This window comes from Delphinus delphis, chromosome 2 (assembly GCF_949987515.2).
Source record: "Delphinus delphis chromosome 2, mDelDel1.2, whole genome shotgun sequence".
Classification (NCBI taxonomy): domain Eukaryota; kingdom Metazoa; phylum Chordata; class Mammalia; order Artiodactyla; family Delphinidae; genus Delphinus; species Delphinus delphis.
Genome location: NC_082684.1, coordinates 104,773,699 through 104,798,484, shown reverse-complemented (window position 1 = coordinate 104,798,484; position 24,786 = coordinate 104,773,699). Strand labels below are relative to the sequence as shown.

At 43.5% G+C, this 24,786-nt stretch overlaps 1 protein-coding gene and 1 long non-coding RNA gene across 4 annotated transcripts; one reads left to right on the top strand and one right to left on the bottom strand.

Annotated features, from left to right (window-relative positions):
- Positions 1-670: 670 nt before the first annotated feature.
- Positions 671-20,098, top strand: WHAMM (WASP homolog associated with actin, golgi membranes and microtubules). 2 transcript variants are annotated; one of them, XM_060005357.1, is made up of 10 exons: positions 683-2,135; positions 5,146-5,319; positions 7,682-7,832; positions 10,486-10,655; positions 11,651-11,816; positions 14,220-14,407; positions 15,367-15,453; positions 15,689-15,784; positions 17,032-17,503; positions 19,330-20,098. In XM_060005357.1, the coding sequence occupies exons 1-10, from the start codon at positions 1,524-1,526 to the stop codon at positions 19,623-19,625; spliced, it is 2,412 nt and encodes an 803-aa protein (XP_059861340.1). In that variant the 5' UTR covers positions 683-1,523; the 3' UTR covers positions 19,626-20,098. The 2 variants fall into 2 exon arrangements, with proteins under 2 accessions (XP_059861341.1, XP_059861340.1); XM_060005358.1 differs by lacking the exons at positions 14,220-14,407; positions 15,367-15,453; positions 15,689-15,784; positions 17,032-17,503; positions 19,330-20,098 and adding an exon at positions 13,267-14,199 and having other exon boundaries at positions 671-2,135.
- On the bottom strand, positions 10,494-23,953 carry LOC138413997 (uncharacterized). 2 transcript variants are annotated; one of them, XR_011246375.1, is made up of 5 exons: positions 22,846-23,953; positions 19,514-19,758; positions 18,203-18,321; positions 16,965-17,158; positions 10,494-11,174 (listed from the first exon to the last, which is right to left on the bottom strand). It is a non-coding gene; the product is annotated as an uncharacterized lncRNA (long non-coding RNA). The 2 variants fall into 2 exon arrangements; XR_011246374.1 differs by lacking the exon at positions 22,846-23,953 and having other exon boundaries at positions 19,521-19,640.
- Between the last annotated feature and the right edge of the window lie 833 nt (positions 23,954-24,786).

The window sequence follows — 24,786 nt, the reverse complement described above, 5'->3', positions numbered from 1 at the left end:
ATAAGAAATCATATTAGATAAAATGATATATTAAAAAACAGTTTGAGGAAAAATAAATCACTTCAGCTAGAAGGTTATCTCTCCAGGAGGACTGGGTGACAGCCAGAGTAGCTATTGGGAATCCAAGAACCCATAGCCCCACCTCTCCTCGACATTAAAGGGAGGGACCTTCAGATAGAGGAACCTTTAGACCTTCAAGCTACATTCCACAGAGGCTGCTAGATGCCTTGGGATTATCTTGCGGGGGGGGGGGGGTAGAGATGCCCCTAACCAAAGCTTCAGCCTGGCCCTGGTTTTTTTCTTTTGGGGGGGGCGAGGGGGGTTGTTGTTGTTTTACCTTGGGCAATAATAGCAAGTACAAATCTGATTCCTGGCGTTCCCAGCTCAAAAACTTCAAAAGCCCTTTCACTAGTTCCTGAATCAAGCCCTCACAAACCGTGTTTTGATGAAGGGTTCCTTCCCCGCTCCCTGGACTTCTCGCTCCTCCCCCTCGGTCCTCCAACCCCACTACCCCTCTAGCAATGCTCTCACAGGACGGGAGCTGACATGTACTGTATTTCTGTCTACACTGTACATTTCCTGGGTAGAGCCCTGTGCTGTCTTATACCCTGTTGTATGAACAGGTTCAGCTCCAACCCACACTCCATCCCTACCTGCAAACTACACCTCCTGATCTCCGTAAACAGGTCTTCAATAGCCAGGTGGTCTGAAGTGTCTAATTGCCTAAGTGTCTGTGTATCTTTTTTTTTTTTTAACATCTTTATTGGGGTATAATTGCTTTACAATGGTGTGTTAGTTTCTGCTTTATAACAAAGTGAATCAGTCATACATAAACATGTCTGTGTATCTTAAGAAACGTTTCTTTTCTGGGTCTCAGTTTCCTTATCTCTAAAATGACGTGTTAGAACACCGATTATATTTAAACATGTTGGTTGGGAGCTGGGATGCTTTGAAGGCGGAGGGACTGTACGTTTTTTGTATGCCCCCTCCGCGCCTAGCCTCCTAAAACAGGCACACAGCAAACATTCCATAAAAGCTTGTTGAATTGATACCAATAAGCTTGTGGCTTCTACCCAGTAACAGAAGACCAAGTCAGCTAGCTGGGTTTGCGTTCTCAAGAGGTTCACAGTTTAGTGTAGGAGGCTAAGACAATAACTCGTTCATTTAACAAATATTTTTTTCAACGTCAGTGTGTACACAGGTGGAAAAGGTGAGGCAAGAGTGATCATTCCGGGCTCCAGACGAGGTTGCGACATTGATTGATTCGGAGCGGCGACCTTCTGACCTTTTCATTGGTTGTCGCGAACCCTCCCTTCTATCACCCAACCAATCCCGGAAGCGTGCTGGAAGCCTCACAGGCCGCGGGCAGCCAATCAAAAGTGCCGAGGGTTGCGGCAGCTGGGGTGCTGACGCCGATTTCAGTTCAGCGAAAAATGACGCGGTCCGGACAGTCCAGTGGCTGGGGGTGCAGGGAGACCAGGCTCCGGCGAGCCGAGCTCTCCGGGCGCTGACCGCCGGCGGTCATGGAGGACGAGCAACCCGACAGCTTGGAGGGCTGGGTGCCTGTCCGCGAGGACCTCTTCGCCGAGCCCGAGCGGCACCAGCTGCGCTTCCTCGTGGCCTGGAACGACGTGGAGGGCAAGTTCGCTGTGACTTGTCACGACCGCACGGCGCAGCGGCGGCGGCGTAAGGGGAGCCAGCCCGGGCCCGAGCTGGTGTCCGAGCCCGTGTCTGAGGCCGCCGCGCCCCCGCCCAGCTGGGCAGGCCTGCTCTCGGCCGCCGGGCTCCGCGGCGCGCACCAGCAGCTGGCGGCGCTGTGGCCGCCGCTGGAGCGCTGCTTCCCGCGGCTGCCGCCGGAACTGGACGCGGGCGGTGGCGGGGCCTGGGGCCTGGGGCTCGGGCTGTGGACGCTGGTATGGCCGGCGCGCACGGACCTCGGCGAGGCGGCGCTGCAGGAGCTGTGCGGGCAGCTGGAGCGCTACCTGGGCCAGGCGGCCGACGCCTGCGGCGGCGCCGCGGTGCGCGACGCGCTCTTCCCCGCCGAGGGATGCGCGGCCGACTGCGAGAGCCTGCGCGAGTTCCGGGAGCGGGTCCTGCGCGCGCGGCGGGACGAGGCGGGGGCGCGGCTGCGCCAGGTACGCGCCCGCCGGGCCGTCGCCCGGTCCTTCTGCCTCTCGGTTGAGCCTCGGGCCCTTTTCCAGGTTGGGACGAGTGCGAGAGGGGGGGGTCCTTCCGCAGACCAGCGCGGGGAAGGAGCAGGTTAACAGCGTGATGCGCGGAAGGGCTAGCAGCCTCGCAGGTGCTCTTCACCTGTCGGGGAGCATCAAGGGGAATTCCGCGGAAGCCCCGTGGGGCCTATAGCGAGAGGACTAAGTTAAATCAAAGTTTAATCGCAGTTAGGAGCCAGGGTAGGCCCTTAAACCTTTCCCCTGAAGATGCTGGTGGAGCTGGCTGTTTTGACAGGAAGTGCCAGAGAATACTGAAAGCAAAACTAGAAATATCCCATCCGTGTAGGAAATGACAACACAGACTGAAGGTAAACACTGACAGGTTCTGTGTATGAGGGAAGACCGATAATGGAGACAAAATGTTTTAGAGGATGAAGGTGCTTCTAGGACACAGGTTTTTTAGGTGATAAAGACTCGGTCAAGTGGACAGCCGACAGGATGTGAGCTGTCTTCATCAGTGTGGAACAGCAGCAACGTGAGTGCAATTTTAAGCTTGAAAGAGGTAATTAGCGAGATGGAACAATTCATTTTTTGAGTGGTAAGCTTACAGAACTGAAGGGGATTCACAAATTCACCAAAGGGTTTAAGAGAAAAATATGGCTCATATATCCACAACCAGCTGACTCTCCTGAGTCAAGATTTAGTGCTCTATCCCACACCCTGACATGCCTCTTGCTCGCCTTTTTCTCATTATACGCTGTACTTAATCTGAATGATTTTTCTCTGCCTTCATTGGAGGAGGGGGAGGTGTAAGAGAACAATCCAGCCACATTTCAAAATCTTAATTATATCCTCTCAAGCTAAATATAGAATGAACTTTTTTTTTTTTTTTTTTTTTGCGGTACGCGGGCCTCTCACTGCTGTGGCCTCTCTCGTTGCGGAGCGCAGGCTCCGGATGCGCAGCCTCAGCGGCCATGGCTCACGGGCCTATCCGCTCGCCGGCATGTGGGATCCTCCCGGACCGGGGCACGAACCCTTGTTCCCTGCATCGGCAGGCGGACTCTCAACCACTGCGCCACCAGGGAAGCCCCTAATTTCACTTTTAATGTGAGGAAACCACAGAGCAGCTTCAGGCCAGTCAACTTTATCTTTTTTAAATTTATTTTTGACTGTGTTGTGTCTTTGTTGCTGCACGCGGGCTTTCTCTAGTTACCGCGAGCCGGGGCCGCTCTTTGCAGCGGTGCGAGGGCTTCTCACTGCAGTGGCCTCTCGTTGCAGAGCACAGGCTCTAGGGGCCCAGGCTTCAGGAGTTGTGGCTTGCGGGCTCTAGAGCACAGGCTCAGTAGTTGTGGCACACGGGCTTGGTTGCTCCGTGGCATGTGGGATCTTCCAGGACCAGGGCTCGAACCTGTGTCCCCTGCATTGGCAGGCAGATTCTTACCACCAGGGAAGCCCAACTTTATCATTTTGAATCAGACAGACTTTTATTTTTTAGACACCAGTTTCTGACAGAAGTGGTTTTTCCTTAAACTAACATATGTTACTATTGTAAAAGTTATACGTTACCCAAGTTGAAGTTCATTCAGAGGTACTATGGCACCAGTATAGTTCATACTGTTAGGCTAGCTGTTGACACTTGTGTGGTTCACCTGTTTACGTGTAACAGGTGGGCAGAGGAGGGCTTAAATATAAAATATACTGCATCCATGGAAGTGTATGTGATCATCTTAATACTCAGCTCATATTTAGAACAGGAAAGCAATTGATTCTAGAATTAGACCAGTTGCCAATATTGCTAGTGTATATAAAGTGAAGCTGAATGGTTTGAATTCTGAATAGTCTAAGCAATAAGACTGAAAAGTATCAGTTGTCTTAAGTTTACTTTCTTGTGTGTTTTAATATTTTTCAGGGAAACTTTTTTTAATCCTATTATTATCACCTGGATAAAATGTCAGCTGAACATAGATCACTTTATCCTTAAGTGGAGGGAAGGAAATAGAAGAATTTAAGGTTATTGACTGGGGAAAAAAAGTCTATACTATTACTTGATTTTATTTCTCTTCTCCTGGGGGGTAAGGTAATTTCTTACCAAATGAGTTTATCTAGATTATAAATGCTCAGTTTATTTTCTGTCCTGCCTCAGAAGAAGCACTCTGCAGAGGCTAGAGCCACATTTGTTATGCTAACTGAATCTGCTGGGGGTTTGGTGGCAATATTAACCTGGGGGAATTAAGAGAGTTGGCATGCTGGAGAAGTACTTGGAGGCATTTCTGTGTCCTTATGAGCTTTTAAAAAAGGAGTACATCCTCACAAAACCTTTATGGTCGGAAAAGTGATGAAATATATCCTCGGTCTACCCCCTATTTGATGCCTTTTTCTGGTCCTTTTCTCTGAGTACTTAGAGGAAACATAGTTAAGATAAAATTTTCAACTCTGCATCCTCCTCCACCTCCCACTTATTATTATAAAAGTCCCCAGGGCTTCCCTGGTAAGTCCCCAGTTACTAAACAGTCTTCAAAAGCACAGTGCTGAATGATTGATTATAGTAATAATAATCTACTGTGGATATACCATGATTTATTTAACCATTCTTACTGGGCACTTTGGTTGGAGAACAATAGCATTTTCATGTTTAATCAGTATTTTTTTTTTTTTTTTTTTTGCGGTACGCGGGCCTCTCACTGCTGTGGCCTCTCCCGTTGTGGAGCACAGGCTCTGGACGCGCAGGCTCAGTGGCCATGGCTCACGGGCCCAGCCGCTCCGCGGCATGTGGGATCCTCCGGACCGGGACACGAACCCACGTCCCCTGCATCGGCAGGCGGACTCTCAACCACTGCGCCACCAGGGAAGCCCTTAATCAGTATTTTAAATTGACGCATTAAAGTTTAGAACATTCAGGTTTCTTTAGCTTTGTTGGTTTGGTATGATCTTATAAATACTGTCCACACGTGAGCTTTATTTACATTTTGCCTTCTAGGTGCTTCAAGGGCATGAAAAAGCCAACACCATGGTAGCATTAATGAAAGTGTATCGAGAGGAAGATGAAGCATACCAGGAATTAGTTACTGCTGCAACCATGTTCTTCCAGTATTTACTGCAGCCATTCAGGGATATGCGAGAACTTGCAACTTCATGTAAGCTTGCTATTTTGGTACGTTTTCTTTATATTTTTACTTTATGAGATTTATTCTTTATCGTATACTATTTCTTCAGTTGCATTTAAGATTCAATCTGTGTTTCCACTTCGGGTTTACTCTATATTTAGTTATATTGTAGATATATTGAATTTATTATTTTTTAAATTGATTTCAGATGAAGACATTTTACATCGGTCGTCTTAATACATTAAGATTTCTGCAGATTTTCAAGGGTTACACACTTTCTTTGCTGATGACTTTTTTTTTAATTTTAATTTTAATTTTTTGGCTGCATTGGGTCTTCATTGCTGCACACAGGCTTTCTGTAGTTGCAGCGAGCGGGGGCTACTCTTCATTGCGGTGTGCGGGCTTCTTATTGCGATGGCTTCTCTTATTGCGGAGCACCGGCTGTAGGCATGCGGCCTTCAGTAGTTGTGGCGCATGGGCTCAGTAGTTGTGGCTCGTGAGCTCTAGAGTGCAGGCTCAGTAGTTGTGGCGCATGGGCTTGGTTGCTCCGTGGCATGTGGGATCTTCCTGGACCAGGGATCGAACCTGTGTCCCCTGCACTTGGCAGGTGGATTCTTAACCACTGTGCCACCAGGGAAGTGATGACTTGTTTTTGATGTGTTGCTTATTTACTTTAGCTTATTTTCAGCCTCTAAGGACACATGCAGACTTCTGAGAAATAGGATGAAAATTTAAATAGCAAGGCCCTGGATTGTAATTCAGTAAATTAAACTTTAGTAAATGCTGTCATTCCTCTTATTTCATTGAGCCATGGAACACTAGTTAGAATAAGCATTATCATTCCAGTGTTATAAATGAATCTGGAACCAAGGTGGGTGGGGAGGTTCAGTAGCTTTCTCTGGTTCTAAACCAGCTGGAATCAGAAGACAGCAGAGATCTCTTGATCTCTGCCCCCTGCACTGGGCCATCCTTCCACACATGCACTCATGGCCACTGCCGGGCTACCATAAAAATGGTATCATGTTTAGATGAAACTCATGCCAGCCTAACCTGTGGAGAAAGTTGTTCTGTTCATTATTTTGCAAATCTATTATTTGGATTGTCTTTACTTCCTGTGTATATCTTTTCTTTCTCTAAATAACAGCTGTACTGAGATATAATTCACAGACCATATAATTCACCTATTTAAAGTGTACAATTCAGTGGTTTTTAGTATATTCAGAGTTTTGCAACCACCAGCACTAATTCCAGAACATTTTCATCTCCCTGAAAAGAAACTCCATATGCATTCCCCATTCCCCCCCAACTCCAGGCAACCACCCATCTGCTTTCTGCCTCTAAATCTCCCTGTTCTTGACATTTCATATCGTATGGAATGATTTGTGTCTGGCTCCTTTCATGTAGCATCAGGTTTTCAAGTTCCATCCATGTTGTAGTGTGTATTAGAACTTCATTTTTTTCATTGCCAAATAATGTTCATTATATGCACATAGCACATTTACATATCCATTTAGCAATTGATGGACATTTGTAACTTTCCACTTTTGGGCTATTATGAATGTTGCTATGAATATTTGTGTACAGGTTTCTATGTGGACATATGTATTCATTTTTCTTGGATATATGGATATGCTGGACCCTACAGTAAACTCTGTTTAACCTTTTGAAGAACTGCCAGACTATTTTCCATAAATGCACCATTTTACACTCCTACCAGCAGTAAATGAGGGTTCCGATTTGACCACATCATCGTCAACACTTGTTATTGTCTGTCTTTTTGATTATAACCATCCTAGTAGATGTGAAGTGGTATCTCATTGTGGTTTTAATTTACATTTCCCTGATGGCTAACCTGGGTATATTTCTTATGTCACTAAATTATGCTTGGTAGAAGAATTGGATACTAGATGACGTAGTATATGTTACGATCATTCATGTTTTAGGTTACTGTATTACTTTTGCCCTTCAGAAAAGAATCTCACTATTGAAAAGCTTCCTGCCATATCCCTAAAAGAAACCACGGCAACAGCTAACACTTGAGTGTCATGTACCAGGCTTTTGCTGAGTGCTTAACAATACAGATCTCATTCAAACAATCGAGCATCATTATTAATAGAGAAACATAACTTGACAGCATTCCCTTACAGAAAAAGTTATTTGAGTAATACAAAGTAAAAGTAGGGTTTTTTCCCTTTATACTTCAGAGTATCCCTTTGTCATCCAAAGGATGCACCACTTAGAGCCTTATTCATACTCAGTAAGGAACTGATGAATGAGTGAAGTTTAATTGACTATGTAGTAGTAATAAAAGTAGCTGAAATAATCCGTGTGACCAATTTCCTTTCGATTTCCTAATGGCTCTACGTTACTATTCCCTTTTACGAATACAACTTTCCCTTCTTTCTATAGAAGTCCTTGGATGAGGATGGTCTGGGTCCTAAAAGGATAGTTGCCCTGCAGAAGGAAGCCCAAGAATGGACCAGACGGGCTGAAGAAGCTATAGTCTCGATTCAAGATATTACAGTGAATTATTTTGAAAAAACAGTAGAAGCATTAGCAGGTAATAATTTAAAATGCTATACTAAGATACATGTAATTTTCATTTTATTCGGAGAACATTTGAGTGCCTCTTAAGCACCAGGTTCTGTATTTTTTAGGTACTGGGGATTCAATATAAGGAAAAGCGTAAACAGCCACTGTACAGTCAGGTGAAGGGAGAAAAACCTTAATTATATTAATTATATATTCATTCAAACACATGGAAAATGGCATTGGCAACAAGCCACATGAAGAAGAGAAACATGGGGCTCTGAGAGCTTAGGAGAGAGAAATTAGGCCCAATCAGAGTGGCCAATGAAGGCCTCTGAGAAGTGGCACTTGCCCTGATATCTGAAGGGTGAATGGAAGTGGAGAAAGCAAAACAGTGAGGGAAGAGTGTTCCAGGCAGGGGTAGCATTTGCAAAGGCCCTCTGGTTTTTGGGAGCTTGACAAGTCTGAGGAACTTGGGAAGTATGCCAAGTGTGAGGAAGCCATGGGCTGGAGCACAGTCCAGGCACACCTCATGTCATAGCTCACTTCACTGCACCGCACTTTACTGCACTTCACAGATGTTACGTTTGTACAGATTGAAGGTCTGTGACAGTCCTGCACTGAGCAAGTCTGTTGTAAAATAGCAAGTGCTGTTTTCCCAACAGCAGTTGCTCACTTCATGTCTCTGTCACGTTTTGGTAATTCTCCTAATATCTCAAACTTTTTCATTATTATTATATTTTTTATGGTGATCTGTGATTAGTGATCTTTGATGTTATTATTCCAAAAAGATTACAACTCACTGAAGGCTTAGATGATGGTTAGCATATTTTAGTAATAAAGTATTTTTAAATTAAGGTATGTATGTGATCTCAGATGGCCTCAGCCTGCAGCAGCTTGACGCAGGATTTCGGTTCCCCGGCCAGAGATTGAGATCAGGCCGTGGCAGTGAGGACGCTGAATCCTAGCCACAAGACCACCAGGGACCAGTGGCCAGTGACAAAGCCCTGGCCTTGTCAGCTGTGTAGAAATGAATTTCAGCATAGAGACAGAAAGTAGTGAAGCAAGTAAAGTGTTTATTAGAAGGAAAAAGAGGACAGTGACTGTGGATAGACACACGGGTGGGCTCAGAGAGAGTCGCACCCTCGTGGTAGTCTGAATCACTTTTACGGGGCATTTCTTCCTTTGACCAATCATCTTGCTTTGCCTGGTTCTGAGTCTGTATTTGGTATATCTCAGGATCCTCCCGTGTGTGTGCGCATCTCTTAGCCAAGATGGATTCTAGAGGCCTAGGGTAGGTTGACATCACTTACTGTGAGGTGGCGCCCCCTCCCTTTTTGACCTCCAAGGAGCCTTTCTGTGCATGTGTAGTCAGGAAGTTCTCCTTGACTTTGAGAATGAGGAATATGTGGTCTTTTATCTCTTATCTGGTAAGGGCCCAGACTCCTCCATCATCCTGCTTTTTTTTCAAAAAATTTTTTAATTTTTGGCTGCGTTGGGCCTTTGTTGCTATGCACGAGCTTTCTCTAGTTGCAGCGAACGGGGGCTACTCTTAGTTGTGGTGCACAGGCTTCTCATTGCAGTGGCTTTTCTTGTTGCGGAGCATGGGCTCTAGGCATGTGGGCTTCAGTAGTTGTGGCACACGGGTTTAGTAGTTGTGGCGCACGGGCTTAGTTGCTCCGTGGCATGTGGGATCTTCTTGGACCAGGAATCGAACCTGTGTCCCCTGCATTGGCAGGTGGATTCTTAACCACTGTGCCACCAGGGAAGTCCCCATTATCCTGCTTTTATGGAGTTTCTGCTATTACAGAGTTTCTGTCCACAGGGGAGAAACTGTGTAGTCTGGGGCCCGTCTATCTCCTGCCTCAAGTATACATTGTTTTTTTAGACATAATGCTACTGTACACTTAATAAACCACAGTACAGTGTAAACATAACTTTTATACGCAATGGGAAACCAAGAAATTCATGTGAATCACTTTATTGTGATATTCGCTTTATTGTGGTGGTCTGGAACTGAACCTGCATTATCTCTGAGGTATGCCTGAATGGAGAATGTGGTATGAGATAATGCCAGCAAGACAGGCAGGGATGAGACCATATGATCTTGTGGGCTGGGTGAAGGACTTTGATCTTAAATCATTGTTGATAGTAGACCCAAATAGCAACAACTTATTGTCTGTCAGTTTGTTGAACTGTAGTACATTTATAAAATGGAATGCCATGTAGCAGTAAGCATGATTCTCTATAACTATTTTTATGAATAGCAAGAGTTCCCTGATATATTAAGTGAAATAAAAAAGATATAAAGCAGAATGATGATCCTGTGGGGGGGTTTTTTGTTTGTTTGTTTTGGTCAAACTATATCTTCCTGTCTGTCTAGCTAAACATAGAAATAGTCTAGAAGTATATGCACCAAAATATAAGAAGCAATTGCTTTAAGTAAGTGAGATTCATGATTTATTATTTTCTTTTTTTAAATGACGTTATCTAAAATTTTATACCAATAACCATGCATTATTTTTATGACAATAAAAATTCACTAAAATCCAAGAATTTTTCTTTTAAAAGGGATGTTTTGCAGGTAACATGGGAGGCAATAAACAAAGAATTAGTTCAGGATAAATTTTTCTGTTTTTAATGAGTTGTAATTATGTTTTATTTTATTAATTACAATACAACAGGAATGCAGAAACAAATGGCACAGGATGAGAAGAGATTTGGCCAGGCTGCCTGGGCCACAGCAACTCCCAGGTTAGAAAAACTCAAGCTGATGTTAGCTCGGGAGACTCTGCAACTCATGAGAGCCAAAGAGTTGTGTTTCAGTCACAAAAGAGCTGAAATTCAGGGAAAGGTGAGACAAAGATAAGTGAAACTTTCTTTTAAAAATATACTTTTATTTTAGGTAGAATCTTTCTTTCCAGGCATTGTGAAAGAGCTTCCTTTCTTTGCTTATTCCAACACCATCTTCCAGTAGATAAGAATTTGCAGACTGTGGAAGGTTGGCCGTGAAGTTTCCCTTTGGTCAAAATGTTTGTGAAATATTATTTTTTTAAATTGTTTATTTATTTGTTTTTGGCTTTGTTGGGTCTTCATTGGTGCGTGCAGGCTTTTTCTAGTGGTGGTGAGCGGGGGCTACTCTTCCTTGCGGTGCGCTGGCTTCTCATTGCGGTGGCTTCTCTTGTTGCGGAGCACAAGCTCTAGGCATGTGGGCTCAGTAGTTGTGGCTCACAGGCTCTAGAGCGCAGGCTCAGTAATTGTGGGGCATCGGCTTATGCTCCACGGCATGTGGGATCTTCCTGGACCAGGGATCGAGCCTGTGTCCCCTGCACTGGCAGGCGTATTCTTAACCACTGCGCCACCAAGGAGGTCCCTGTTTGTGAAATATTATATTGTAGGATTCACTTGACGATAACATCAAACTCAGTACTGATGTAGTACTTTAAAATCAATCAAGTACTCAGTAGTTTAAAATCAATCAAGCCGTGTTTTCAGCACAATTTTAGAATAATCAAAGAGGTGCTTTATCCTAGAAGCATAGTCACTTAATTTTTTTCCTGTAACATTATGACTTTAAAGCAGAAAACATTTGTAAATACCTCATTGCCGTTTATTTTTCTCAAAACCTAAATGTTTTCATATATTTCAGGGATGAGATAAAGTATTTGTGACAAACATTGAAGAAGGCATTTTTATCCCATTAAATGAAATGGAAAAGTGTTTCTTCTCTATTTGCTTTTTTTATATTTGATATTGAGCAAGGAATAGAAAATAACTTGAATGCTTGTAAAGTTTGCCTTTAATGTACTAATTATTTTAACTTGCTCTTATTTTTTTCATGAAAACAAGATAGAAGATCTTCCAGAACAAGAAAAAAAAATAAATGTTGTAGACGAATTAGAAATACAATATTATGAAGTTCAGTTAGAACTATACGAGGTTAAATTTGAGATATTAAAATATGAAGAAATACTGCTTGTTACACAGTTGGACTCTATTAAAAGACTTATAAAAGGTAAAACATATATTTAAATGTATATATGCTTAAATTACACATTCAAGGAAATACAGATCATATTATCAATTATTGTATATTGTCTAATATATCTGAAATTTTCTAACAAAGTTTCCCTTTAGTACTTTATTATTCAAATAATATATTCATTGGTAAACACACAGCAAAACAAAGGGAAACTATTATTACCCCAGTTAAATCGTTTAGAGATACTTAGGCTCTATAGCTTTGTAGCCTTTTTTGTATGCTGATGTTTATAAATCTTTCAATTTCTTAAACCAGAACTATGTATCCTGTTCAGTAACCTCTTTTTCACTTAATACATAATAATCATTCTTCCATTTCAGTAAGTAATAAAACCATCAAAAATTTTAATGGCTGCATAGTATTCCATTGTATAGACATGCAGGGATTTCCAGTTTTTCACTGTTGTGAACAGCATTGTAGTGAAGAACCTTCCTTTACACATGTCTTTGTGTATACAACAGATTATTTCCTTGGAATAAATTTCTAAAGATGGAATCAGGTCAAGGACAATGCATGTTTTACATTTTGACACATACTTGTTAAAAAAAAACTACAAGAATCATTTGATATGCATTTTTCTGCACCTCTATTATTTTCTAAATTTCTAAATTTCATTCTACATAATGGCCCTCTAGACAGGTTGTACAAAATGATGCTCCCATCAGCTGATTATAAAATAGCTTTTTCCCCATACTTATTCATTTAAATTCTCACCTACTTGAGAGCAAAAAATGGCATCTTCTAATTTTCATTTATTTAATCACAAGTGATGTTGAACGCAATTTTGTATGTTTACTGGCCATTTGTATTTCATTTATTCATGGCCTATTCATGGCCTTTGACCATTTTTCTTTGGAACATTCCCTTTCTATATTAGAGATGTTATTCTATTATCTGTCATATGTTGCAAATAATTTCTCTGTCATTTGCTTTTTCTTGCCTTGTAGGAATATTTAATTATTATGAAGTCACCTCTATCAGTCTTCTGCTTTGGTGTTATACCTCCTTATCCCAAAATTATATCAGTATTTACTTATGTTTTATTTCAGTATTCTTATGATTTTGTTTTTAAAAACATTTGGCTCTTTAATCAGGTGAAATTTATTTTGATGTGGGGTAGGAATCTAACTTTTCCCCCCAAATTGTTAGCAGTCCCAATCCCTAGTTTTTAAAAACATTTTCCCCTGTTGCTTTGCTTTGAGTTTTACCTGTCTCATATCCAGAATTATCATATTTGTTTTGATCTATTTATGAATTGTTATTTTCTTTCACTGATTTGTGAGTGGCTTCTGGTGCCAGTACCATGCTGTTTCTATTATTGTACCTTGGAGGTACATTTTAGTATCAGGTAAAGCAAGTACTTCCCTCATTACTCTACTTTTCCAAAAATTTTCTGACTTCTCTCACTCCTTTATTCTTCCAGATGAACTTTAGAATCATTTTGGCAAGTTCAAAACAAAAAAACCCCAAAAACTCGGAATTTTTATTGGGATTGCACTTAACATTAGAGATAATTTGGGGAGAATTGTCATCTTTTCAATTTTGAATCTTCCCATCCAAGAACATGGTATGTCTCTCCATTTACTTAAGTCTTTTTTTCCCTAAAGTTCCTCCAAGTTTAGTTATTTTCTTCATATAGATCCTGAACATTTAATTTAATCCTAGATATTCAAAAAACTTTACAGTAGCTTCACGTTATAAGCATTTTACATATTTAGGAAAAACTTCTATTAGAAAAAAGTTAATCTGGAAGGATGCATGCCAAACTGTCCATGTTTTCCTCTGGGAATAAGATGCCAAAGAGTTGGTGAAGGAAGAGGGAAATTTCACTTTTTATTTTGTGTACTTCTGTAGGGCTTGAATTTGTTACAGTTAGCATGTATTTTTAAAAAAATCAATATGTAATTAAGATTAAATATCATTAAGGCACCTTAATGATATACTGCTGGTGGAATGTAAGTTGCCTTTCTGGAGGAGGGTGATTTGACAAGAGTCATCAAGAGCCTTAAATATTCATCTGCTAAGGAAGTAATAAAAAATGTACACAAAGATTTATATTCAGATGTTCATCACAGTGAAATTGATAATAATAGAACACTGGAATATTCTAACAACAGAGAGTGCTTAAATTTGAGAATACTGTGTTGCCATTAAAATTATATTTCCATCACATGGAAAAGTTTCTCTAAGAATTCTGTTTATTGATATGTGTAGCTATATAAGTTGTGTGTGTGTGTATGTGTGTACACATAGATATACATATACATAAATGTTAATCATAATTACAAGGATATTTAACTTTCCTTACATTAGAAAAAGTATGCATTATTTTTAATAATAAGACATATTTTTAAGAAATCATTAATATGTTTCTAGATAAACAGGATGAAGTTATCTATTATGATCCATGTGAAAATCCAGAGGAACTTAAAGTCATGGATCATGTAATGGGGCTGCAGGATGATAAGAATCTGGAGGTGAAGGAACTCAGCCGGCAGTGCCAGCAGCTGGAATCTAAACGGGGCAGGATCTGTGCCAGAAGAGCCCGTCTCAGGAACAGAAAGGTAGGAGTGCCCAGGGCAGCTTTCTTTTCTTACCCCTTCTAAGGGTTTCTTCTTTTATGAAAGATAAAGAGGTATTGAAAATAAGGCTTTTTATCAATGATTAATTTTGTGTGTGTTTATGTAGCTATCAGTGGATACAATTAAAATACATTTAAAATGTTTTTCTTAAGATTCTTTTTCCTTTTGGATTTAAGCTTTTGCCATCATCTTTAGATTTTAATTAAGTCTTTCAACAACTATTTATTGAATGCCTATTACTTACACAGGTATTTTAAAAACCACAATAGGTAGAAACTTCTAATCAGCTATAATAAATGCTAAAATTAATTTTATTGTGAACTGTTGATTATAAAATATCAGTCAGATAATATTCAGCTCATTTCAATCCTTATATGCGGTGAGTGATTTTTTTCTTAATTTTTAAACACTCCGTGATTACATAAAAAGGTAACATACTAAGAATGGCTAAGCATAATTGAGATGTAGTTCTTAATATAATTTTTCAGGTATTGTAGGTTGGATGTGTTACGTAGGTATATTTGGAGATATCACTTAGAACATTATGGGGAAATGTGTTTAAAATAATTGCATTGAAACAGATCCTTAGGACACATCCCACTTAGGAATGTGGGACTGCCTGTATGTCCTCTCATTTCCACTTGTTTGGAGGATTTGCTTTTCCATCTCTCAAAGCACTAAATCCCAGCCGTGGCCCTCCTACCAGGAAGGAGGGATTCCCATAAGCAGCCCACTGCCCCGTATCACGTGACTGAGGAGAAGGCAGAAGCAATGAGCCACACCATAACTCCTATTAATAAATGCTTTATACTGCAGCCCCAATGCAGTGCTTTTTTCTTTTAACCTTTTATGCTATAGCCCATGGTAATATTAAAAACCATGTGGCGTTCAATTTATAACCAAGTGAAAAACAGATCTATGAAATTATATTATTCCCCCAGGATCAATGCAAAGAAAATCATCGACTCAGATTGCAGCAGGCTGAAGAAAGCATAAAATATTTTCATCAGCATCATAGCGTTCAGAGGGTGAGTGGTTGAAGAAAAATGTTTTATATTTGCATAACATGACACACGGGCTTAAGTTTGTGCAAAGTGGAGCTCCGCTGCCCCGTCAGCCTTGATCGTGAGGGGACAGCGCTGTCTGGCCCTGCAGCGTGGGGGGCAGACGTGGGGGCCAGAGGAGGCAATAAGGTCAGGTGACAGTCCCTCTCTTTCTCAGAACTTCTGAGAAGTTTACAAGTATGTGTTTGTTTAAATACAGAAAAGAGACCAGAAAAAAGAGGAGGAGCAAAAGAAAAAAGAATGGATAAACCAAGAGCGCCAAAAAACACTCCAACGATTGAGAGCATTTAAAGAGGTGAGTTCTAGAAATAATCACTTCGCCTGCATCGTCTGGAGAAATAAACGAAGATCACCCATCCTAGGAGAAAAGTATAAAGTATTAGGAACAGAAATTTGGGACATAAAATGTTTCCCAAATGCCATTATTTGTAGTCTATAAATAAAAATCAAAAATATTAGAAATATCATGATGTTTTTGACCTTGCCGCACACTAGGGTTCCTGCTCTGCCCCCTGACCAGGTGGTGTGACTCTGCTCACCATGGTGTCAGCTGGCAGGGAAAACTGAAAATAGTTAAATTGCCCTTAGATTTAGCTGTTTCCTCATTTGTAATAAAGAAGTCTTTAAAATTTGGTCAAGGAAACATTGTGATGTAAGTATAATTTTGCGCCCTATTAAAAGTGAATAGGTTTTAAAAAAAAAAGTAAATACTTACTTTAAAGTAACATTAAATTCGTTGAATGTAGAATATAAACCTGTTCTCATCACACACCTGCAACACACACCTTCATAATGACCCAAAAGAGAATACCACCCACTCCCAGACATAATTCTGGGATGAGGTACTGAAGGTGCACTGTGTGATACCAACAAGATACCTTTCCCCTTGGGCATCCATACATTTGTTCTCTATTTCTGCTTTGTCTGTGTCTCTATTTCTGCTTTGCAAATAAAGTCAACTATGCCATTTGTCTAGATTTCACATATATGCGTTCATCAGAACTTCTTTAATTCACATTTTTAAATTATAAAATTTGCTCTAAACATAAAAATTAGAGAAACATCCATAATTCCTGTTTTAACTGTCACTTTGAGGTCCACCCTGCTGGTATTTTTCATACCTCTGTTTTTTACCTGGTTATACATTTAACACCAGATCATCTGCATTTTTTAAGGATGTTTTGGACTTTGCACTACTTATGATTTTTCATGGCTGCCTAATACTTTAAATTCACCATAATTTTTTCCAGCTATCGTTGATACTAAGTTTCTGATTTTTCATACTAAAGATACGATGAATGTTTTCATCTGTATATATCCTTTCATATCTTTATTACAGAGAAAGTATTCTATGAAAGGATATAAATGCTTATTCCTTAATAGATTTAGTAGCAAGGGTGGCGGTACATGGTGAGAAGGAGCCTCTCTGTGAATTAGAATAATCCACGCACAGAAATGCTTCAGTGTTCACTTACAGAAAGCTTCAGCATTTTGACGGTTTGCGTCTGTAGCAAGTTTCTCACGGCAGTTTTTCATTTTCAGAGATGTCCAGGTCGCTCTGTCCTAAAGAGCTCTCGCTCGCACCCTGTGGCTGCACACCTGCCGAGTGGACCTCCCCGGCAGACGTCCCCGCCGACTTCTCAGATGACGGCGGTGATCCATCCGTCCTCTAGGAAAACCAGAAGCGCTCCCTTAGCCGAAGTTAGTAACGTGAGAACCCCTGAGCATGAAGACTGTGCTAGAAACATCCCTGTTCAGACTTTTGTTCCAGTTGGTGCCCATACACACTGCAGATCAAGTGAGGAGTTGTCACTGCTGCCACCTCCGCCACCACCACCGCCACCACCACCACCACCACCACCGCCCCTCCCTGCTCCGCCCTTTTCTTCTCAATCTGCAAATCATCGGAATTTACACTTCAGGACTTCAGCGAAAGATGATCAGCCACTTCCTCTAGTGTGTGAATCGCCCGCTGAGAGCCCGTGTGGTTCCTCAGACAGTCTTAGCTGCCCAGGTAATCTGCCGAAGCGTCCCTGCTCACCAGGGGTGGTTAGGTGGTTGGAGCGTTCTAGCTTTAGGAGCCTTCATCTTCAAATCAAAATCTTTTTTAGAACTCTCTACAATCTTAAAATATTTCAGTATTTTTTTGCCTTATCACTCTTTTATTGCAAAGTTAGCATAGCCTAAATCTGAGTTTGATAAATGCGGCGGGAAATCTTTCTAAAATGAAGCGGTCAGAAAAATAGTAGACCACTTTTTTGCATTTGCAAGTATAGCACAGTGAATACACTTGACTATTTCTGTCTAATGAGGGCTATCGTTCTGCTCATTATTCTAATTATGATTTAGACATTGACTATGGAGGAGACGGGCTGAAATCTGCCCAGACTCAGAGCCCACCGCTCTGGAATGTGTTTGTGTCTGTGTTTAAATTCTACCAAAATGCTGTGTACATTTGTTGTACAGATTATGCCTGAGTACCTATGCCTAGAGCATACAAGGGGACTGTGCTAGGTGATGTGAATTATACAAACAGAACAGTTCCAAACTGTGGTTCTGGTTAATGCGGATTCTGGTTATTCTGAGTTCAAGGTTTCTTTGCACCTGGAGCCGGGTACAAAGGAAAATGTGCACGCTCTTAGGTAGAGACCGGAGGCCCATTTCCATGGGGTCTGTGGCAACATCGTGTAAATGAAAGCGAGAGCTCACGTGCCTGGGCCTAGACGAGAGATGGGACGTGGCAGGGCTTTGTGGGGGGGAGCGCTGTTTCCGGCCTGGTGTAGCCCACAGTGTAGGAAGCCCTGATCAGCTCACACACACTGCCTCAGTTCACTGGAAAGAATAATAAAATGCCCTCGATGGTGAAACTTTGTCTTATTACTCCTAGAAGGGAAATGTAATAACAAGTTATAGGTTAAAATCCAAAGTGTCTTGTTAGCCACGGCATGGCCTTTCAATTCTGAACTAGAAATGACTGTTCACCTTGAAGTCTCATATAGAAGGTCCCTAGATGAGTGGCTACAGTCATGCCCCAGTCTCCAGCAGGTGGTAAAAGATTTTACCCCCGCAGGGGTCTCAAGGTGCCAGAGTGAAAAATAGCTTCTCTTCACCAAGGCCTTGAAACTCTGATCTAATCTGTGTTTTGACAGCATTTCACACCCTCAAAAGTAGAGCACGTAGGTTACGTCAGGGTAATGTAGGTGGAATTAAACACACTATATACAGAGAAATGTGCCAGTGCCACCCCCTCTGGGTTCATTGAGCTACTGATTAAAGTTTTGCTTTAAGCCTTTTCATGTGTAGAAACCTACTCGCCTCATTATCACAGCACGAGTCATCACTGACTAATTTCCGAGACTGAAGTTGGAGAAATACAGTGGGGTACGTTAAAAAAAATTCTTAAGTGGGAAGGGAAATGGAGGAGATACAATTTTAGAGCTGTCAATGCACATTGGGTTGGATTACTTTAATACCCCAGGAATTCATAACTATCTTCAGGGTTACACAAAAGGATGATAACACCTGTGTCTTGAGAAACAGAAGGTATGTTGACTTTTGACTGTGCCTGGGAGTTGCTATGGATTTGAAGAAGTACTGGAAAATAAGTGGTCAAGGTAAAATATTAGCAATTAGACTATCCTGGATTCAGAAAGGGAGCTGACGGTCGACCTCTCTAGCAGATAATCGAAGCATTTGTTTAGTGGAATGATGATGATTTGTTTACGTCGTCGCATTAACTGATGGGTGACGTAACCCTGTTAACGAGTACAAAAATGTCTCGGCATCTCAGGGAGAAAGGGTATGATTTCGTGACTCCTTGCTCTGTTTACTCAATTTCAGGGTCGATGGATGAAGTGCTGGCCTCCTTAAGGCATGACAGGGCCCCTCTCCAGAAGGCGCAAGCGCCCACTTTGTCCCCTCCCCGTGCCTCAGTCAATGAGCACATTCTGGCTGCCATAAGGCAAGGGGTCAAACTGAAGAAAGTTCACCCTGACCTTGGCCCGAGCCCCAGCAATAAACCCACCAGCGACCTGGAGAGGAGCATCAAGGCGGCGCTCCAGAGAATCAAGAGAGTATCTGCTGACTCGGAGGAGGACGATCGTGATGAGCAGAACCCCGGCGAGTGGGACCGTTAGCCTCTTTGCCAAGGCCCAAGGCTCGTTCTGGAAAAGCATGTGCATGGGGTGCTGGTAGACTGGCCACATAACACCCCGAAAGATCAGCAGGGCTGGGTGTGTGACGTTGCAGCTTTATTTAACGCTGCAGCTCCTAAAGTCAGGGAAGGAAGGAGAGACGTGGTGCCTTTCACGCATCTAAGAATGCACGGTGAGCACTGCTGGCATAAGAAAATGGTAGTTATTGTTCACCACGGATAATCTAGAATCATTCCCTTATTCTGAAAAACGTTTACACTGCTATGGTAAACAGCACTACTGACCGTTCCTCCCGAGTGTGTGTAGTGGTTTCTTGGGATTGAAAGGTTTGAATGTGAACATTATCTTAACAATAATCCGAATAAGTTGCTTATAAGCAGGAATTATTTTAAAGGAAATGTATTTCATGTATCAGGCAGTATATAAACTCATAATAAAGAACTATTTATAATGCATCAGTGTCACTCATGAGGAAATGAAACGTAATATCTTAACACAGCCATCCCTCCCTTGGCTGGGTTTAGCTGAAATCTTACTGAAAACATTAAACGGGACTTCCCTGGTGGCACAGCAGTTAAGAATCCGCCTGCCAACGCAGGGGACACGGGTTCGAGCCCTGGGCCAGGAAGATCCCACATGCCACGGAGCAACTAAGCCCGTGCATCACAACTACTGAGCCTGCGCTCTAGAGCCCACGAACCACAACTACTGAAGCCCGCGCACCCTAGGGCCTGCGTGCCACAATTAACTGAGCCCGTGAGCTGCAACTACTGAAGCCCGCGCGCCTAGAGCCCGTGCTCTGCAACAAGACGAGCCACTGCAGTGAGAAGCCCGCGCACCGCAACGAACAGTAGCCCCTGCTCGCCTGAACTAGAGAAAGCCCTCGCGCAGCAACGAAGACCCAACTCAACCAAAAACAACAACAACAAAATCCCCAAAACGTTAAACATTTATTTAAGCAACTACTAAGGGTGGAGGAAGAGTGTTGTCTCCCTCAGGCACTCATGCTGGAATCATTTCTCCTCCTTGCTCTGTGTTAAAATTAGGAAAGGGGAAGAGACCCATACAAGGCACTCTCCTCATTTCTCAAATTGTCCAAAGCATCCCCACTAATGTCATCACCCTCACTCTTGCCATGGCAATCCTGGGTTACAAAGAACAAGATGAATCGACCCTCCTTTTCCAAAGAAAAGTTATAGACCAAAACCCTTCCTACTTAGAGTTTCTTCTTAGCTAACTCCAAGGGGCCTCAGCTGGCATAGCTGGGAGGGGCCTGGGTCCTTCAGCAGCTGCAGCCTGGACCTCCGTGCATGGCTGGAGATCCTTCAGTGTGGCCACTGCCAGGTCACCCGTGGCTCCGTCAGGTGTCCTACTTTCCCTGACCTGAAGTGATGCAGACCCAGCTCCAGCTCCTGTACACGAAGGTGCCTCACTCTGCTCCCGGGGCCCAGGCCTTGGTGCCCTGACCCGGCATTAGCCTCTGTTCCCACTGTTCTCTTTCCTTTTTGCAGGTTCCCGGTGTGTGTGGGGGGGGGGGGCGATGCTGCAGCACGGGGGACAGTCCCTGCTGGCTACTTGCCAGGCCTCAGTCGCAAATCCCAGCGGCAGGCCAAGTGGCAGCCTCCCAGGCCTCTTTCTCCACCATAGACAGGCCAAGCTCAGCACAAAAAAGTTTCTCTAGAAAGAATCTGGTATTTTTAAAAATGGCAACATCAGAGCTCTGCTGGACTTTCTTATGCTTATTATGCAATTTGGTATTTTTATTTTAATTCTTGTAATTTCAGTATTTTGAGACACCAGTGAGCTTACTCAGACTTGGATAATTCTCAGAATTTGCTTTCTAAGGCCTGCCAAAGATGAGAAGACTCAAAAAAAAAAAAGATCCTTTTCCAGAGAGTTCTCCAATTGAAACCCCTCGCCCAACAGTCTAACGTGCACACAAACTTCTCTGGAATCCTCTCTCCCTCATTTCTCCATTTCCCCCCTTCTTCCAGCCAAGACTTAAGTCCAGACTCTGGCCTCAGGGGATCCAGGCCGAGGGGAGGGTCAAGTATTGTCTGCTGTTGTCCAGCTTCAAACCTGTGCAGTCCACCCGCTAAAGTGCCGTCAATCCATCCCCACCTCCCCCCTCGACGTCCTGCTCCACTCTCCAGCCTGCCCCTCAGAAACCTGGCTGCTGCCCCTCCGCCCCTTCCCCACCACAGGTTTTACTCCAGCAATACCAAGCAGGCTGCCCTCCAATGGCCCTGCTCTCCTAAGCCTCAGCGCCCGGGGCATCCCAGCCCTCTGCCACCCGTCCGGCAAATCCACACCCACTTCTCAGTCTCAACTCCATCGCGTCCTCCTCTCCAAAGTCTTCCCGGGCCCGCCCCCACTCTAGGACCACTGCCCCTTGTCCTGGACACCAGTCACAACGCCTCCCCCAACCCACAGCCCTGGCTACAAGGGCAGCCCACTTTGGCCACGTTTTAGAGCCTGAGTTGGGCCCTCTGGCTAAAGCTGACGCTAGGACAGCCAATCCATAACTGGAAGCCTCCTATGGCTTGTCCCGGAGTGAAAAACCATGAGCCGGGCTGCTCAGACTGACTGACTCATTTGTTCATTCGTTCCCTCTCCCGCATTTGAATTGGGGAATCAAGCAGGTAGTAGCAGGAGCCAGAATCAAGAGGTTTTTGATGAATGACCACCCGTCATGTGAAACCATGTAGCCGAGTGAATTTATACAGTAAGTCCCCTACATACGAACCTTCAAGTTGCAAACTTTCAAAGATGGGAACATGCGTTCGCAGGTCCAATCATGTAAGTTAGTTCACGCGTCTGGCGTACATTTTCATGCGCGTGCATCTACTACAAGTGGTTGTGCTTTTGTGTACTTTACCGTACAGTACTATTTGTGTGTGTGTTTGTTTTTTATGTATTATTTGTGTGAAAAGTATTATAAACCCATTACAGTACGGTACAATATAGCCGATTGTGTTAGTTGGGTACCTAGGCTAACTTTGCCGGACTTAACGAACAAATTGGTCTTAGGAACGCACTCTCGGAACGGAACTCGTTTGCATGTCGGGGACTCACTGTACAGCAGAGTTTCTCAACTCTTAGATATGTAAACTCGTGGGAGGAGCGTATCGGGTTTCTATTGCTGCCAGAACTACCTACCACAATTATAGGGGCTTAAAACAACACAAATTTATTATCTTACCGTTCCATAGGTCCGAAGTCCTACATGGGTCTCACTGGGCTAGTATCAAGGTGTCAGCAAGGCTGTGTTCCTTTTTGAAGCTCTAGGGGAGAAGCTAGAAGCTTTTCCAGTTTCTAGAGGCTGCCTGCATTCCTTGACTTGTGGCCCCTTCATTGATCTTCAAAGCCAGCAACATGGTATCTCTTTGACTCTTCTTCCATCACCATCTCTTTCTGACCCCAGCCAGGAAAGGTCCTCTGCTTTTAAGAACTCATGTGATTAGATTGGGCCCCCCCCACCGCAGATAATCCAGGATACTCTCCCCATCTGAAGGTCCATCTGCAAGGTCCCTTCGCGCAGGTAAGGTAACACATTCATAGGTTCTGGGGATTAGGATGTGGACCTCTTGGGGAGCCATCATCTTGTTGTCTAGCACAAGGAGCTTCTAGAATGCATACTGCAAGGCCTGGCCTGCAAAAATGCTAATCCAGGAGGTTTTTCTGGGAAACCCAAGATAGCTCTGAAGCAGCTGGTCTGCAGACCATCCTTAGAAAAACACGAATATATACAAGTCAGACAGGAAATGAGGGGGCTGTGAAAGGGAAGAGTGAGGCAGGCATACTTAGAGTCATTGCAGGTTCCTTCCAAGACGAAAAGCCTTGGAGCTGGATGTCTCACCAAGTCTTCAGAGTGGCCCAGGGTCACCCCAGCTCTGGAGAAGCAGGATGTACCCTGACTCCTGTTCTTGAACACCTGTGAGAGCCCTGCTGGAGGGGGAGTCTCACAAATCCTCGATCAGCTGAGTTCCATTTGCACCTGCAATGTATCACCTCACGGCTCCACTGGAACGTAATAGATTTGCGGAAAATATCTGTGTCTTTTCACCTTTGTGTTCCCAGGGCCTGGGGCATAAAGGTGCTGAAGAAATATTTGTTAAATGAATACACGAATTAATGATTTAAGAGCTGTACGTGCGTAGGGAGCGTGGGAGGGAGATGCAAGAGGGAGGAGATACGGGGACATATGTATATGTATAGCTGATTCACTTTGTTATAAAGCAGAAACTAACATACCATTATAAAGCAATTATACTCCAATAAAGATGTTAAAAAAAAAAAGCTGTAAGTGTGAAAAGAGCTCTCTAAGAAGCATGAGAAGTCCCCTGGAGTGGCTGATTTTAATCTGGAGGGCCTAGGCCTTTGAGCTGGGTCTAAGAAGAGAAATGGGGTTGGAAACGGGAAAGGATTCCTGGCAGCGGGAAGAGCAAGAACTAGAGCACAGAGAGGATGCACCAGCAAGGCCTGGGCAGGACCAGGGAAGGCGGTTAGTGTGACCTCATGGGGGGAGGATGGAGAGAGGGGGCTAGAACCTGATGACTCAAGCTTTAGGAAGAGGCCTCTGGCAGCTTTACCTAAAAGGCACCAGACGATGGAGGAGATCCTGGAGTGAGGGGATCAGGAAGAGGATAGGGACTGTCTGGTGAGAGAAGCAGTGATGGAGTGAAGAGACTGGGATAACCAGAGGAAGAAGCATAATATGGTGACTCATTGTGCAGGTAGCAAGGGCAAGGACACAGATGGTGCCAACACCTGGAGGGGGGAGGTGTCACGGTCAGGGATCAGGAGGTGGGTAGGGGGCAGCACTGGACAGAGGAGAACTGACTCCAGGAGGCTGGGACAAGGTGGAGTGGGGAAGCCTTGGAACTGCCAGGGGAGAGTGTCACAGGAAGGTGGCCCAGGCCGGATCCTTGGAGACCCCAACACTACAGGGCAGGAGGAGGAGGGGAAGGAAAAGGAGTAGTCAGGAGCAAGACAAGAATTGGGAAGGAAAGCTTCATTCATGGGACGATTATTGCGAAAGAGCGAGGTCAACTTTCCCAAGCGCCCCGGAGAAGGGAAGCCTAGGACCCAATGGGTGTTAAGGAGGCCCCTCTGGGAGGTGGTTGATGTGGGGATCTGGGCC

Bases quoted from the DNA above. Each gene is read 5' to 3' on its own strand.
- WHAMM (XM_060005357.1), top strand. From the start codon at position 1,524: ATGGAGGACGAGCAACCCGACAGCTTGGAGGGCTGGGTGCCTGTCCGC. The intron at 15,785-17,031 runs GTGAGTTCTAGA...TTTCATTTTCAG, and splicing joins GATTGAGAGCATTTAAAGAG to AGATGTCCAGGTCGCTCTGT. The intron at 17,504-19,329 runs GTAATCTGCCGA...ACTCAATTTCAG, and splicing joins AGACAGTCTTAGCTGCCCAG to GGTCGATGGATGAAGTGCTG.